An 18,112-nucleotide genomic window follows, 5' to 3' on the forward strand; every position below is an offset into this window, starting at 1 on the left:
CACTGACCGAGTGACCAATGGACAGCTTTCCGAGCCTCAGTAAAATGGGAATACGAATGGAATCTTACAGGACTTTAGGGAGGCTTAAATGAGATGCGGTCTGTGCAGTGCTTTATGGAAAATCTCCAAACACTGTACATGTGCCATGAGTAATTATTATAAGAGGGCTTTGAACTTCATTCTTGGATGAGAAGAACAAAAATAATAGTGACTATCATTGATACAGTGTGAGGAGACTATGAATAATAGTAACTATCATTGATACAGTTGAGGTGACTACAAATAACAGTAATTCATTGCTAAGTATGAGGAGATTGAATAACAGCGACTATCACTGAGACAGCTGAGGAGACTGGAATAACAGTAACATCATTGATACAATTGAGGAAACTTGAATAGCAGTAACTATCATTGATGCAGTTGAGGAAACTAGAAAAATAGTAACGATTATTGATATAGTTGAGAAGACTAGAATAACAGTAACTATCATTGATACAACTGAGGAAACTAAAATAACATTAACTATCATTGACACAGTTGAGGAGACTAGAATAACAGTAACTATCATGGATCAATATAAGGAGACTGAATAACAGCAACTATTATTGAAAAGTATTGAGATTTCAAATAACAGTAACTATCATTGACACAGTTGAGGAGACTAGAATAACAGTAACTATCATGGATCAATATAAGGAGACTGAATAACAGCAACTATTATTGAAAAGTATTGAGATTTCAAATAACAGTAACTATCATTGATACAATTGAGGAAACTTGAATAGCAGTAACTATCATTGATATAGTTGAGGAAACTAGAAAAATAACTATTATTGATACAGTTGAGGAGGAGACTAGAATAACAGTAACTGTCATTGATACAGTTGAGGAGACTAGAAAAATAGTAACTATTATTGATACAGTTGAGAAGACTAGGCTAACAATAACTATTATTGATACAACTGAGGAAACTAAAATAACAGTAACTATCATTGACACAGTTGAGGAGACTAGAATAACAGTAACTATCATGGATCAATATAAGGAGACTGAATAACAGGAACTATTATTGAAAAGTATGAGATTTCAAATAACAGTAACTACCACTGATACAGTGTTTCACATTGTGCAAAGCGCTATGTAGTCCAAAAGTCCCAGAGAGGCATTTGTTTCGAAGGCAGCCTAATTTCTGCATGAGCTCCCATGGGCCCCACACTTTACTGAAATATTTCCCATCCTCCTTTGTCCTTCCACTTCTTCCCCATGCCCTCCTCCGGTTCTACTTCAAGGTCGTCTGTGGTTTTAACTAAACAAGTCCATGTTTGAAAAGATGGCAATCTCCTTTATGCTCTGAATTCACTGAATCTGGAAGCCTGAGGCGAGGCTGAGGAAAGGCTGTGGGCTGGGACAGGATGTCAGATATGGGATGGATCTGTGGCATGGCATTTGGCAAGGCTTGGAGCCCGTTACTAGAGGCCTATCTCAGCAGCATCTTCTTGCTCAATCTGCATCTGCTCCCAGCTCCAACTCCTCCTCCCTCCTTGCTGGAAACATCTTTCATTATTTCTGAGGGGACATCATGGCTTTGTTTGCTCCCGGTGGAGGCCCTGCTCCTGCCTCTGTCTGTGCCTCAGCTTTCCTGTTGGTCTTCTTCAGACCCTTTCAGATGAACAAAGGATTCTTAACCACTGATGCTGGCTCTGGAATCCAAAGACCTGGCTTCAAACCCATCTCTACCCCTTACAATCTGTGAGATTTATAAGTCTGTGAGACTTCGCTCCCTCCTCTGCAGAACGAGAGTGTCGGTCCCTTCTAATAGGGGCTTGGGAAGCCTGTAAGTACAAAATGTTCTGGCTTCCATGAGAGTGGACAGCCAAGGCCCATGCTGTCCGTCAGGCCCATGGGAAATTGTGCGGGTGAGACTCATCTGATCACCTCTCAGCTTCCCACTAAGAGATGGTGGCAAAAAAAAGGTTCTGGAAAAATGGGTCATGCTCAAAACCCCCTTTCGGCACTTAGGAAAACCAGGCTTCTCTCCAACAGTTACCCATAAATCCTTTAGGGCGGGCTTCTGGCAGCTGACAACTGGACAGGGCCAATTTATCAGTTTGTCATGGTCCAAAGAGACCTTGGGACAGGGCAAACTATGATTTGTGTTGGGGGAAGGGAAAGAAGCTGAGTGAGAAGTTCAGACTCCAAGGAGAATGATGCCTTTGTTCCCAGCATGCCCCATGAGCCTCCTTGGGGTCACTAAAGTTTCATCGTTTCAGAGCTGTTCCTTTGGACTCTACTGTGACAAACTCTTTGAAAATGCTTGGGAAGAGATAGTTAGCAATACCCTCCCCCCGCCCCCCCCCCCCCCCCCCCCCCCCCGCCCATACTGATCCTTTCCCAATCTGTGTTTTCCTCCCTTCTTAATGGAAAGAATATAACAGCAGAAGTCAGGGAAGTCCAGTGGGCAGTGCAGTCTTGAGCATCTGCTTTGGTGGCAGAAGGCCTCGGCAGAAATCCTGGCTCTACCATCTACCACAATCCCTTTGGGCTTCAGTTTATCTGAAAAATGAGAAGGCTGGACCAGATGGGCTTGGTCTAAGTCTAAGCTTCATTGAGGTGGATTTCGGCCTTAGCTTCCCGGGCCACTTTCTCCTTTTCTTTATGTCTTTTCACAAACACTTAATGGAGTGCTATTATTATTAACACAATACATGAGTCATAGCACTAGTAATTCAATGCATCCCCCATTATGTTGTAAATAAGTTTTGAGAGTCATTCAGATGAAATATCCGCCCACCCAAGAGCACCTGTGGGTGCCTGGCACTGTGCTGAGTGCTAGGGATACAAAAAGAGGCCGGAGACCCTGCCCTCCGGGAGCTTGTGACCCAATCAGAAAACCAAGCAAACACTTCTCTACAAAGCGGATTGTTTATAGGACAAATAGGAGATAATTAAGGGAAGGAAGTAAAATGGGGAAAAGGTATAACTAGAATGGGGGGGGGTACGTATGATGTGCCAGACTTAGCAGCTGCTTAGAAGATGGAAGGGACAGGGGAGAGCTGTGAACTTGAGAGACTGGCAGGACTGCCGTGTCCTTATCCTGGGGGAGAGACCAGGATGCTGGAGCCTTCAACAGTTAAGTCACCAAGCACTTACTCTGTACCAGCAGCACATGGAGGGCTAGGAATATAAATAGGAAAGTGAGACGAGTCTGACCTCAGGGAGCTTCGGAGAGGGGAGAGACAACCCTGAGAAGGGACTGCAAAGGTTTGGGGGCGAGGGAATGAAGTCCAGAGAATGAGGCTGATCTGACCCTTCCTCAAAACAGCTTTCTGGGGAACTCAACAAAGAAGAAAGAAGGAAGGAGGTGATTTGGAGGAGAGAGAGAATTGGAATCAGGCATCTCAGCGCCAAGAGTTGAGAGCAGATTAAGGGATATCAGCTTTTCTTATACTAGTGTGAATTAGCTTATCAGGTACTTTCTTCCTTGGTAGCTAGAACCAGGGTGAAAAAGATGGGAAGTTCTGCCTTAGCGGGGAGAGAAAAGGGAAGAATAATGTCATTTCAGAGCTTGTGACTCAATGAATCCTTTAGGTCGCAGTTCCTAGCACCTGATACCTACTAGATATTTCGTAAATGCTAATTGCCGGACTGCTCGATTCAGACTGGGATGTACTTAGCCCCAGGTTTTCCTGTTTGGGGAAGCCAGGGGCCGCAGGAGAATCAAGAGAGCTTGGAATCAGGAAGCCTCATCTCCCCGAGTTCAAATCTCGCTTGGACATTTCCTAACTGTGACTCTGGGTAAGTCTCTTTACCCAGTTTGCCTTAGTTGCCTCATCCATAAAATGAGTTGGAGAAGGCAATGGAAAACCACTCCGGTATTTTTGCCAAGAAAACCCCCAATGCAGTCGCAAAGAGTCAGCCTGAAATGACATCACCACCATAATTTTCTTTTTCCCTCCATTTCTAAGCTACTAGAGACATACTTATGGTGAGAAAGATCACCTTGGTTAATTGGGATGGGGAGGGTCCTAGAGATTAAGCCATAGGAGTTTTCTCCATGGGACCGGGGATGTCTCCTGGACATGATTTATAGGGGACACAAGAGCAGTGGTCAAGAACTTGAGGAGCCATTACATATCAATGGATTTGTTCAGTTTCTCCCTCAGAGGACAGAACTAGGAGGGGGTGAGCTGGGAGATAGGGGGAAGAGGGAATGGGGAGAGCCGAGTTGTTGAGAGGCAGATCCAGGCAGGAAACCTTCTTCCCAATCAATGAGCACTGTCTGAACACTGGAGTACATTGCCTCTACAGGTAGTGGGCTCCCCCCCCTAGAGTTCAGATGCCTCTTTGCTGGTGATTCACGGTCAGGGTAGAGGTTGCACTGAGTGATTCCTCGATCTCCCTTCCCTTCACCATTCCTCTTTAGCATCACAGCAGAGATTTCGATGCTGCTAACCACACTGAAGTTACTTCCCTGGATCTAAGTCCAAGACCTACCCACCCCATCCCCATAACTCTCTGCCCCACCACACACACACACACACACACACACACCCCACATGACAGAGAGAGACTGAGAGACTGAGAGACAGAGACACACCGAGAGGATGTCTATAAGCTAAGGCTGGTTCTGTTGGATTGGACCAAGATATTGGCTCTGAACAAACCCATCTATGGACTTTCATTAAGTCATTCTTCCTTAGTTTCCTATTTTGCATAAAGAGCAAGCAAACTGGGTTTGGTTTATGTGGGAGTTGAACCCTGCCCCACTGAATGGCACTTGCACTAAGCAGTCTTTGCTTACTTGGCAGCAGAGGGTCCAGGGTGATCTGCTCAGCAATTTCCTCCTGGGATGGTGACGGCTTCTCCATGTCAGACTCCAGCTGCAGAGAGTCCCGGGCACCGGAGAGACACTTCCTGGCTGCAGGAGTAAGCTTGAGGGCCTGATCTTCCCCAGGGCCTGATTTTCTGGGGACCTGATCTTCCCCAGGGCTTGATCTTCCTCAGGGCTTGATCTTCCCCAGGGCCTGATTTTTCCCCAGGGCTTGATCTTCCCCAGGACCTGATCTTCCCCAGGGACTGATTTTCTGGGGACCTGATCTTCCCCAGGGCCTGATCTTCCCCAGGGCCTCTTCCTTTGGAGGTCTGGGAAGGCAGGCTGTGTGGCTCTCTTGGAAGCCAGGCTAATTTTCAGCCTCCCCAAGTTTGCTTATGATTCATTTGATCAAACAGGGCGCTGGAATCTGTGATAACGGTGTTTGCCCTCAACATTCCACCGACGATTACATTTCTGGCTCTTTCCCCAAAATTACAACAAACAGCAGGAGGGAAAGCTGCCTCTGGGTGCTAGACTCTGAGTCATGGGCTCTCTGAGCAGCCAGGGGGGCGGGAGCCCATCTTGGCCAGCCTAGTCCCCTCCTCCTGAAGGGAGATTTGGGGCAGAGGTGAGCCCCTCAGGACCACAGAGAGAATTGTGGCTGAGCTGAAATGAGAGTTTGGGTCTCTGACCTTCAGTTCCTTTCCCGCCCAACTGGGACCAGTCCCCCTCTCCCCCCAACCTCCCCACTGTATCACAGAATGAGAGACAGGGAAATAAGGTCCATGCAGAGGTGGCTTTGGAACCAGCAAGAGTTTTGGGTGCAAGCCTTGCCCCAATCCATGCTAGTTGGGACCCTGAGCAAGTCCTAACCTGAGGTGCTACCATATACTGTTAGAGGGAGTTTCCTCCTCTGGGAGTCCCTATATTAATGAAGTTCTAAATCCAGGCTCCATTCTTCCCCACCGCAGAGACCCCATATTCACAGAATCTGAGCTGGAAGGAAGCTCAGAGGCCATTTGGTCTACCCCCTAACTGACCAGCACACCCAATCATCCAGCCTTTGTCCGAAGACCTCCAGCGATGGAGAAGCCATGCCCTCCCATGACTGTGGCCCATTCATTGCCTTTGGAGACATCTTGGATCATTAAGAAGGATTTTCACCCTCAGTAAATGATCTTCCTTCACCCCTGTGGTTGTGGTTCTTCCCTCTGGGGCCATCTTGAAGGTGACTAGGATGTTCCGACCTTTCATATTTCACCCCCAAATCGTCTCTGACCCATGCTAAACGTTCCTGGTTCCTTCCACCACTCCATGACCTTGTTCCCAGGGCCCTCGCCGTTTTAGTGTAGCCAGTTTACTGATACTATTTGGTTATGTAGAAATAGTAGTTAGCAAGCAGGGAATGGCCTGGAATGAACACTCGAACCAACAGCATTTGAGAATCTCCCACAGCTCCTCAGAGGCAACTCTAGAAAGTCAGGGCGGGGAGTTACATCTTGCCTCAGGACCCAAGGTTTATCCTGAGACTCAGATTGTAATAAGGATTCTGGGAGCTAATAAGGACTATCCTGGGAAAATAAGGGAACAGCAAACCATGTCCTTATGGGAGACAGACAGGCTGGGCCGGGGATCCCAGCTCGTGGCTGGTCTGTGTCCTACCTGACCACAGCGCTTCCTCCTTCCAATTTTCACTGCTAGGAGCCCACTCATGCCTCAGTTTCCTCCTTTATGACACGATGTTAGTAGTCTTTGTACCACCTACCTAAGAAGGCTGTTTTGGGAGAACCCCCCCCCCACTTTGTAAATCTCCGAGCACGATGGAAACACCAGCTGTTATCACCATTATCGGGTCAGAAGCCACCAGGCTGACTCCAGGGGCCTGATTTGTGGGGCTTGGGGAATGCCCCCCCCAGTTCTATGTCCACCCCACCCTATCACCCGCCCCCCGCCCAACAGACTTCAGTCTCCAGATTCTCTCTTTTGGGTTCCCCGTTCCTCTTCTTTTACAAAATGTCACCCGCCCCCGAGAAGCCCCTCCTTTGCTGATCAGATCAGATCACTTGTTTCCCAGACAGGATGGAAGGCAATGCCTTTCTCCTGTTTCTCTCTTCTCCACTTTGTATGATATGAGTTACCCCTCCTATGGGGGGGAAAGAGTGGGAGTAGGGGCGGGGGAGGGAAGGAGTCTGAATGTCTGCTGTCAGGGCTGGCATAGGAATGCCCTTTGTCATAAATGCAAAGGTTCTTTCCTTCCAGGGAGCAGACTGAGCTCCACTCCCTGCCCATTGTGTGGCCCAGGTGGGTCCGATGGGCACCACGCCAGTCTGCCTGGCCCCTCTCGGGGACAGGCTGGCAGCCTTCACAGCCGGGGGGCAGACGGGGTTAACTGGGGAAGATCTCCCAGCCTTTGTCCTCCGCATAATTCTAGCCTTCCCTGTTATCTGCCTCCCCCTTAATTCCGTGGGCAAACTTACGGCTGAATGAGTCTCCTTGGAATGAAAGGCGGGCAAGGCTTTGTCCACTTTGGGGCTGGGGGTTTTCTGGAGGAATCGGAGAGTCCCAGGGGCCCGGCTGGGTCTGGTGACAGACAGAGGAGAGCGGGAAGCCCAGTGACATGCTTCTGAATCTCCTCCCTCCCTCCAAGCTGCTCCAGGGTTTGGAGAAGGGGTGAGCTTGGGGCACGCTGAAGGGCAGGGGGACCTGAATCAAGGGGTGATACCAAACTGACTCTTGGAGGAGGGCACAACTCTGGTTCCATATGGCTGCCCCAGCCCAGGTCTAGGAGGCACTGACCACTTCCTGGCTGACTCGAGGAAAGTCACCAGGACTGGAACGAGCTTTCACACAGACCAGGGGCAGCCTGGGCGAGGTATTCCTTGGGTGAAGGCACTAAAAGACTCTATGAAGGTCCCCCCTCCCTATACCACCTGGGCTACATCCCTATTGACCACTGGCCGGGGAAGGGGCTCAGGCAGAGGTCATCTGACTCAGTTTCCACACATTGCTGGTGGGAGAACAATCTCAGAATGAGTGTAGGACAAGGGAGACAGCCCTCCACCTCTGCCCTCATTGAGCCTCGTCTAGAGCTAGGGTCCATTCCTGGCTATCACGACTGGAGGACGCTGGTCAGCTGGGCTGAGTCTAGAGGAGCGCCCAGTGGTCTTGGCTTCTTGCACTGGGATGATTCTTTCTGGAGAAGAAAAGACTCAGGAGGAAAGAACCAGGAGCAAGGGCTGCAGGGAGAATTTAGGGTGGATGTCAAGGGCAACTTCAAAATTAGAGAGACACTCAAGCAGGATGGGAGTCTTGGGATTTCATCCTTCCCAATGGATTCTGGTAAGGGCTGGATGCCCACCTGCTGCGGGGCAGTGTGGACGCAAGTAAGAGCTGGATCTGATGGCTGTTGACCAACATCCCTTCTTGATGTGAGATTCTGGTGTTCAATGGGAGGGGGGAAACATCACCCACAAGCTGGTTAATTGATCAGTAGTAGAGTGAAGGGGAGTTCTAATGAGCCCCAGGACACATGGGCTGCGTCCCACATGCTGTCATCCCAGGAGCCCAATTTCTCCTCCTGGGCACTCTGGCAAGGGCTATTCAAGGTCAGTGCTGGATGAGCTGGGGGAGCAGGAGCTGAGGAGATTGAGCCTCTGCCGCCCCTGCCTCCCCTCCAATAACAAGCTCATCCCTAGCTCTCCCTGGCCATTCCAAATGGGTCCTTCCTGGGAGCCCCCCTGCTGCGCCGCAGGAGACAGATCCCCTCACTTCCTTCAGAGCTTAGCTTTGACTCCCGCAGAAAGCCAGTGCTGGTCAGCCCCTGCCCCCACACCCCTCTTCTCCTGCCAGTGGCCAGAATCCTCCCACACAAATGCTTTTCTAGGGATTCTGAATTTCATGATCTGTGTACTCCTCCATTCCTCCCTGAGAGAATCCAAGCACAGGAGGGCAGGATCTGCTTTGATTTGCTCTTTGTATCCTCAGTGTCCTGCAAAGTGCCCCTCACACAGCTATTGCATCCCCATCACCAGCACTTAGTAGGTGCTTAAGAAATGCTGGTTGGCAGGAAATCATTGTACATGGCAACAAGAAGATTATACAATGATCAACTCTGACGGACGTGGCTCTTCTCAACAATGAGATGATTCAGGCCAGTTCCGATGATCTTGTGATGGAGAAAGGGCCATCTGCACCCAGAGAGGACTGTGGGAACTGAGGGTGGAGCACAACACAGCATTCTCACTCTTTTTGTTGTTGTTTGCTCGCATTTTATTTTCTTTCTCATTTTTTCCCTTTTGAGCTGATTTTTCTTGTGCAGCATTATACTTGTATAAATATGTATGCATATATTGGACTTAACATATTTTTTTTTACCATGTTTAACATATATTGGATTACTTGCCATCTAGGGGAGGGGGTGGGGAGAAGTGGGGAAAATTGGAACACAGGGTTTTGCAAGAGTTAATATTGAAAAACTATCCATGCATATCTTTTGAAAATTAAAAAGCTTTAATAATCAAAAAAGAAATGCTGTTTGATTCATTGGTCAGTTCTTCACCCGTGCCCCTTGCCCCTTTTAAATGCTTTGACCTTCCAGGTCATCTTTTGTCTCGCCAAGCAAGGGATTGATCATGTTCTTTGCTAAACACATCCTTCCTTACCACCCTTCCCCCCATCCCAACTCTTCTGAATTTGCCCCAGTTCCCAGAATTGCTAGTTCTGGATGCCAGACAATGAGTGGAACACAGGCTGTGTGACAGAGTGCCCACTCTTGAGCCTTCCTGAGACTGGCAGTTGCCCTCTGGGAGGCCCATGTGCTAATAGCAACGTCTCTCTTTGATGGCTGGGGTGGCAGGTTTAGCATTCGCGATTTCTTACTGTGTTTGAAACATCATTTGGGGCCTAACCGTTTATACCCAGGGCTTGGAACTGGGCCTTGCTAAACATCTTCTTTTATAAACATTTTTGGGACCCGAAGGTTATCCAAGAAGATCTGCAGCTGAAAAGAGCCTTCCTTCCGAGAGAGTTTGAAACAAATCCCCCAAGCAGAGACAGGCACCTCCCCAAGTGATTTCTCTAGTTTGCCCTTAAAAAATTACTTTGGGTCTTTTCTGCAGCCTGAAATGATGTCTGGAAAATGATGATGATTTTTTCTTCCATAGTATTTTCATTTTCCAAATACTCGTAAAGAGTTTTCAATGTTGGTTTTGTGTTCCGAAATTTTCTCCCTCCCTCCCTTACCTTTGCCCTCCCCAAGACAGGAAGAGATCCAATAGAGGTTAAACATGTGCAATCCTTTGAAGCCTATGGGAAGTTATTATTATTATTATTATTATTTTCTCTTCATGACCTTTGGGCTCTGAGCCCGAAGGCTCCACAGTTCCACCACGAGGTCCCTTCGGACCTTCCCCAACACGGCTGCAGCTGGAAGGCTTGGGCCCACCAGCCCGGGCCGAACAAAGTGACAAATGGACATTTCTAGAAGCCTGACACGAAATCATAACGAGACGGTGGTTTTGAAGTGAGTGACTCTGGGGAAGGCGGACAAGACCTGAGCTGGAGCTGTTCTTCGGAGCAGCTTCAAACGCCCCGTTTCGCTCGGGAGCTGCTATAAACAGTTCGATGTCACGTAGCCTTATTTGGGGAAAAGAAGCCGAGTTAGCATTTCGGAGCCAGCCTCGGCTTGTCATTCTTTTGGGGGGCCGTATATTAAGGGCCTGGCTCTCCCCCTGCCGCTGCCAAGCCGGGGGTGGGGGAAGATGCTCTCCCAGATTCCATCCTAAGGTTCATAACCTCCCGCTTAGATTACTCGGAGAGGAGCTGTGTTGAGGAACGGTCTGTTTGTACAATGTTCAAACACTCCCGGAGCCTTTGCCGGGGGCTGGCAGGTCTGTGGCAGTGAGAGAACCACAGTCGGGACCAAGCTGTGCCCGCCGCTCACCCCTGGGGCAGCCCTAAGGGGGCAGACTTGGTGGCCACCGCCAAGGGTCCCATTGGGCCAGACTTGGGGCTACCGCCAAGGGTCCCGCCGGGGCAGACTCGGGGCCACCACCAAGGGTCCCACTGGGGCAGACTCAGTGGCCATTGCCAGGGGTCCCACTGGACCATCTGCAGCTGGTACAGCTTGAAGGCACGTGGCGTTTTCTCTGAGAGGAGGGGAAAGCAGAAGCTGGGCATGGAAGGGTGGGAGCGTCTAAGCCAGAATGAGCTCCGGGCTTGCCAGTATGGCGGCCTCTCTAAGCACAAACTCTCTGCAGAGTTCCTAGGGGAGGCACAAACTCTCTGCAGAGTTCCTAGGGGAGGGTCGCTTCATCTCTGCTAGAATTCTGCCGGTGTTCCCATGGCAGCTCATCCCACTGGGAGGGGACCTGGAGCTAGGAGGAAGGTAGAGACACCTCCTGCCACAGCTCTGGTTAGGCTAGTCTTCCATCTATGTATATACTATATACTAATATTTATACTATATATACCATAGGGTCTATATATATGATGTGTGTGTGTGTGTGTATATATATATATATATATATATATATATATATATATACACACACCATATGTATACTATAAAATACTATATGTATATATGTGCATATAATATACAAGCATACTATACTATGTACGGTATATATGCCTCCTTGAGCCTTCTCTTTCCCACCTGAACATTCCCATTCCTCTAAGCACTCTCCAAAAGGCATGATCTTGGGGTTTTCTCCGGTGCTGATAGCCACCCCCTCTCCCCCGCACTATGTAGCATAACAGCATCCTTTCGAAGATGAGATGTCCCAGAACTAAACATGATTCTCTAGACATGGCCTGAGGACTCAAAAAGCTCCTGGAGAGAGAACCGGTTTTCCAATTGTTTCTTTTCAACCCTTGTATCCCTAGCACTTAGTCCAGAGCCTACCAGTTGGTCAGTCACTCAACAAACATTAAGTTCCTGAGTGCCCAGTGTTATGCATCTGATGGCTGACTGGCATTCCCTGGGGGCTATGCCCTCCACTAGGCACTATTTGCACACTTAATAGGCGCTTAGCAGAGGGATCTTGAATTATATTAAATAGATACCAAGGTTTTTACTTGTTCTGACGGTATTTTGCTTTTACCTCTCAGGGGCAATTATTTTTAAAAAACCTGCTACATGCAGCATTAGTAAGAGAGGAAATATATGGTTTCTAAAATTCTGTGGTTCATATTAATTACTAGGTAGACAGATAAAACATTAACTGTGTGTGCTTGCAACGTGTCAGATATTCCTAAACCTTAACGACCCCAAATGTAAGAAATCGTCATTTTTATCATTTGGGCATCCACCTAGATCTACTGTTGACCCGGTCACACAGTCACTAGGGAGCAAACAATAACCACAGCATTGTATTTTTAGTATATAATTTTGAAAGGTACAATTTACAGTATACAATTTAGTATATAATTTCGAAAAGGTACAATGCTTAAAATCCGCATGATGTCAACCTTTTTCCAGAGCTCGGTCTAAGAAAAACTAACAAAGCCAGTTTGTGTTTGTGGGTTTTTTGTCCCTAAGAAGGCAGACGGGCAGACGTGGGAGCACAGGTAGGACTGAGCTTGGGGTGGGCATAGGCAGCAGGGGTTGTAAAGGCAAAACCCACAAGGGGTGTGTGTGTGTGTGTGTGTGTGTGTGTAGGAGAGACAGAGACAAACAGACTGAGGGAGAGAGAGAGACAGAGACAGAAAGACAGAGAGAGAATGTGTGTGTGTGAGTGTGTGAGTGTGTGAGTGTATGTGTAATTGCACAGTAGTCTGATCACATCACCCCTGGTCTGGCCAGTTTTTCAGAAAGCTGACTGTGACTATGCTGGGCTGAGGGTCATGAGCCAATTCGAGTCGGTTTTGTAGCACAGCTTGGGGAGTTCCAGGTTCTGCGTGTGAATACTGCAGGGGATTTCTGATGTGCCCAGCTTTCTCCTGTTTCTTCCCATTTGTCTGATTCTGAGTCAGGTCAGTCTGGCCTCTTCCGGATAATAGGGAAACTCAAGCAAATCAAAGGAGTCAGTAAAAAACACGAACTGCCTCAGTTCCTCAACAGTATCACCAAAGAATGCTTGTTTTTCAGAGATAACTGGCCTCCAAATATTGCGCCAACTATTTTTCTTACAGACAAGAAAAGGAAAACTGTGATTATGTGTATCATTATATTCACAAAGCTACTTCCCTGGCTCATCACCCTGCGGTGCTTGACCAAAGAAAAAGATGTTGCGATAGTCTCCCATCAGCCTGGATGCCAAAAGGGCGATGACATTAGCAGCAGTTCAGTCAACTCAGCTTTGGCCTTCTCTTTGTTTAAATTTATTGGGAAAGCAATAAAACAAACAAAAATCAGCCTGTTTTTCAAGCTGAGAATTTTTTTTCTTTATTAAAGCTTTTTGTTTTTCAAAACATATGCATGGACAATTCTGCAACATTAGCCCTCGCAAAGCCCTATGTTCCAATCCCTCCTTCCCTCACATCCTTCCCTAAGTGGCAAGTAGTCCAATATATGTTAAACATGATAGAAATATATGTGAAATCCAATATATACATACATATTTATACAATTATCATGCACGAGAAAAATCCAATCAAACCAGAAAAAAAGAGTAACAAAATAAAATGCAAACAAACAACAACAAAAAGAGTAAAAATGCCATGTTGCAAACCACATTCAGTCCCCCTGGGCCTCTCTCTGGGTGTAGACGGTTCCCTTCATCACAAGATCATTGGAAGTGGTCTGAATCATCTGATTGTTGAGAAAAGCCCCGTCCCTCAGAATTATTAATATTCATTATACATAATAAGTAAATTGCATGCTTAAATGACAGAGGAATATATCTGAATGTTCTATGTATATGTATGTCTTATAACATTGACATAAAGAAATGATTATACAATGATTATTGTATAATCTTGTTGTTGCTGTGTACAATGATCTCTTTAAGCAGAGAACTTTTTTCTCTCTACTGAATCCCAGTGTCTAAAGGTGCTTTATTATTTTATTCATTAATTTATTTTGCTTTATTGTTTTAAAATAACTCATTTTTACAAACAAACTGAACGTGCAAAGTCTCAAAGGAAGGATGGCTTTGAAGGTGGCCATCAGTGGCAAGTGTGGATTGTCTTGCCTGAGTATGTGTGTTGCATCAATAAACTGAATTTAGAAGTAGTTGCCATGACTTTAAAACTCCACAAGATTTAAATTCTGTACCCTCAAAATCGCCCCCCTGGTAACACCTGGGAAAGTCTGGCCCTCGTTTAAAAGGCGTTGTGGACACTCCCCCTCTCGTGGCAAAGCCGGGCAGATAGGCTCAAATCCCTAGTAAACACCACAAGCCCCTACTGCTGCTGACCTGCTTGTCGAGTAGAAATAGAATAAAACTCATTCTATTTACAAGGTAGATACGGAATAATCCTGAGGCCCCCAAGCTCCCGTCTCCCTCGCTTCTTCTCCCTTCAGGTCCCTGGCTCCCTGACGAGCTGCGACTCCCAGGAGCCTTTGCCACCAGCCCAGCAGCTGATGTCCCTCGCCAGGGTCTCCCCAGGGAGAAGGGGAGCGTCTCCTGGCAGGGGCCGGTCCGACTTTTTCAGTTTGTAGCTTCAGCCCTCAGCATCCTGCTTGGCACTTGATAAGTGCTGCAAAAAGGCCATTTTTATTCACTGACCAAGTCGTGCTTTATTTTCTAAAATTACCCATCACCCCGAAGTGAGCCACCAGCTCGCGGAGGGCAGGGGGCTTCCTTACTCACCTAACTATATTCCCTCCAGCCTTTCTGCCCCCCGGGACATTTATTGTTCAGTCAAGTTCGATCCTTTGTGACCCCTTTTGGGGTTTCTCGGCAAAGGTACTGGAGTTGCCATTTTCTTCTCCAGCTCATTTGACAGAGAAGGAAACTGAGGCAAACAAGGTGAAGTGTTTCGCCCAGGGCCACACAGCTAGGAAGTGTCTGACTCCTGATTTGAACTTAGGAAGAGGAATCTCTTGACTGCAAGCCCTGTACTCTGTCCACTCTAGAAAGCTCAGAAATGAAGGTCATAATTCAGTCTCAGTTTACCCTTCTGCCAAATGGGGAGCCCACTCTGCTGCCCTTTTAGGCCTCTTTCAGCTTACATGAACCTCTGGTCTCTCCCGGTGGCTGCTTCCTTGCGTGGGCCGGGGACGGGATGCAGCCTGTTGTCTCCTTGTTCCCGGGCTCCTGTGAGACATCCATGGCTCTTGGGAGCCCCATCACTCAGGAAGCGGGGGGAGCTCAGTGCCCTGCTAACATCCCATCTGAGGTTTGTTGTTTTCCCCCAAACCTTCCTAAGAATAGCCTCAGTCTTACTCTGCCCACTAACTTGAATCCTGTTTATTATTTTTCTGCAAATGATTTGATTAGTGCAAGAGCCTCCAAGAATGCTTGAAGCCACTGGGCTTGGGCACTGTCCAGTTAGAAATGTTTGTTTGGGCCTAAAGATAGACTCTCCGTTGTCTTACGCCGATAATCCGGGGATGGAACAGGGACCTTTTTTCTCCGTCAGATTGGTTCTGAGCCTGGCCCAGAGGCCAGGTGTTCTGGGCAGATGTACTGCGGCCCTTTCGGCTTTTCCGGATGACCTGGGATCCATAAGGTTTTTGTAGAGAGAATTTGCCCTTCATTTGCCCTTCATTTCACAGAGGAGTTAGCTGAGAGATCAGGACCCAGGGGACTCGGACGATAGAAGGAATAAGCGGCCGAGCTGAGACTTGAACCGGGGTCCGGCTCTATTAGCACTGACCAGCCAGGCAGTGAGCGTCAGGCTGTCCGAGTGAAAAGGAAAAGCCCCTTCTCTCTTTCCTAAGCCATTATTGGTGAGTGATGGTCCTTGGAGGTAGAACTCCCCCAGAGCACCAGCTTTCTTGGGATCCCCTTTCCAGGCCGGTCCTTCACTAGATCCATTTCCTAAGCCAAGGGGGAGGGGAAGAAAGACTGGCCCAGTTTGGAATGGACCCGGCGTGGTCAGAGAGACCCCGGAGGTCCGAACAGCTCTACAGCCAGCCGGGCCATCGTTCTGCTTGAGGAGAGCTGGCTCTGGGCTCAGCCAATAGCCTTTGATTCTTGGACAGATCTGTAAGGCTCACCCCCAAAGTGGGAACATATGAGTGTGGGCCAGGGGATTGCACCATGCAATAGAAACAAGTGTGACCATGAAGGGGAGGACTCCATTAAGCTGGGAGCTCAGAACTGGACTGTTCTATAGCCTCTCAGTCACCATGAACTGTGAGTCTTCCCAGAAATCCTCCCATGGGGAGACATACAGCTCCTGCTGCCCTTTCTCCAGGCCTCCCTTTAAGTCCTCAGAATCCTAGACCAAACGAAGCATTGTTCTAAGAGCCACAGGCGTCCTAAACCCAGCTAAGGATTCTGGGACCCAAAGCCGACTATTACTCTCTCCCGCATCCACCCCTTTGCTCTACACGAGCACCCCAGAGCTGGTGTGACTCAATGGGGACCAATGGCAGTGGTAGGGAGAGGCAAGTTGCCTACAGCTGCTTGGACAGCTGGAGGGCCAGGAAGTCAGGCTTCTGTCCCCTCGGGCAAAGGCTCTGACTGTCTGCTCAAAGCATTGCCTGCTTTGTTTCAAGCAGCCCAGTAGAACAGAGAGGATACTGGGATCGGAGGCAGGAAGCTGGGTTCCAATCCTGCTTCTATGTACCCAATGGTGAGGAACTGATTTCATCTCTCTTCCATTTTCTCAGGGGTAAGATGGAGACAATAATATCTCTAACAGACTGGTGAGGAGGTTCAAATCTGGCCAATATGCTTACTAGCCCTGTGACTCTGGGTAAGTTATTCAATCTATCCCAACCTAAGTTTCCTCATCTGTAGAATGGGAATAATAATAGCATTTTTATCCCAGGGCTGTTCTGAGGATCAAGTGAGATAGTATTTGTAAATTATTTTATAAAACTTAAAAGTGTCATGTCCACGATGATGATGATGATGGATCTTTCTGATCCATACATGCTGACGGTGAGGTGACACTGACAGAAATGAACATTTTGCAATTCTGGCTTACAAGTAATTTTGTAAAAGAAAAGAAGTCTTTCTTGAGTGCTTTTACCCCTGTAAAACAGGCTTGTTCAGAATCCCTGTTCTTCCCTGCTTAGTGATTGCTAGCTAATTTAATTAAACAGTTGACAGAACCTGGGCAGGGAAGCAGCATGGAGGCAGAGTGAGAAGCCCAGGAGATCCAAGATATCACAGGCCATTTGACAGTGGCCATGGACGGGTGGTGCCAATCTAAGTTCCTTTGGATGTATGACATCATCATTATACTGGTAGCTCAGGGGATCTGCCTGGGTCCACCCATTTTTTTCCTAAGAAGTTCTGCATCCCGAAGAGCCAGAGTTTGGTCTGACAGTGAGGGATTGGACAAGGTTCACACGTGACCTCTCTTCAAGAATTTGAAAAGCTTGGCTTGATGGAGGAAGGATGAAATGAGTTCTGTTTGATCTCAGAGGGGAGATTCAAACCGTGTCCCATTTCTCCCCTTGGAGGCCCTCAAATCAAGGCTGGATGACCCCTTTGGGGGGATATTGTTAGGGGGGGGTCTTGGCTAAGTATGGGTTGGACCACGAGGTCTCCACCAATGATTCTATGATTTTGTCATACATTCAATGTCTTCACCTGAGGAGGAATGATTTTGTTAGACACACCAGACTAAGATGAGAAAGACCAAGGACAGGGTGGAGCCTCCCCTATTATTTGGCAAAAGTTGCCTGTTCTTGAGAAGGGGATGGTTCGAAACCTAGAAGGAGAGTTTGGTAAAATAGGAAGGTCTGGGACAGGAGGTGGACATTTTGAAGAAAAAATGCAGATTTCACATGTGAGCCATCCTAGCGGGGGCCCTGCCACTGGGGGAAATGTGGGTCCAGGGCTCAGAACCACCTTCACCAAAGTGCTAAGTGAGATGGAGACACGGGTGAGGACATCATGGACTCACTGTTGTTCACCTTTATCTTTGCTATGGCTGCCCTCGGGAAAGGAAGGTTAACAGGAAAGAATCGTGACTCCCAAGAACAGGGGCCGTCCAACTGGAGATGCGGCCGAGTCCAGCAGCAGCTCTCGCTGCTCAGTCATGATGCCAGAGGAGAAGAATGTATCTGACAACATCCTTCAATCTCTTAATGATTTTCTCTTCCCAGGGAGTTCGTGCAATATGGCAGGAAAGATAAATAAATAGGCTCCCCTCACTTCTGTTGCCCCAGCTGATCCAGTTTAGAAAGATATGTCTATGACAAGCTCTTTACTAGTGTCATAGAATAGAATC

At 47.8% G+C, this 18,112-nt stretch overlaps 1 protein-coding gene across 1 annotated transcript in view; it reads right to left on the reverse strand.

Annotated features, from left to right (window-relative positions):
- Nucleotides 1-5,190, reverse strand: part of ANO1 (anoctamin 1) — a 157,086-nt gene extending 151,896 nt beyond the window's left edge. The window contains exon 1 of the mRNA XM_031943607.1: nucleotides 4,802-5,190. Within this exon, the coding sequence (XP_031799467.1) occupies nucleotides 4,802-4,868 (67 nt within the window). The 5' untranslated portion in view covers nucleotides 4,869-5,190. The remainder of the gene's footprint in view (nucleotides 1-4,801) is intronic.
- Between the last annotated feature and the right edge of the window lie 12,922 nt (nucleotides 5,191-18,112).

This window comes from Sarcophilus harrisii, chromosome 6 (genome assembly GCF_902635505.1).
Source record: "Sarcophilus harrisii chromosome 6, mSarHar1.11, whole genome shotgun sequence".
NCBI lineage: Eukaryota > Metazoa > Chordata > Mammalia > Dasyuromorphia > Dasyuridae > Sarcophilus > Sarcophilus harrisii.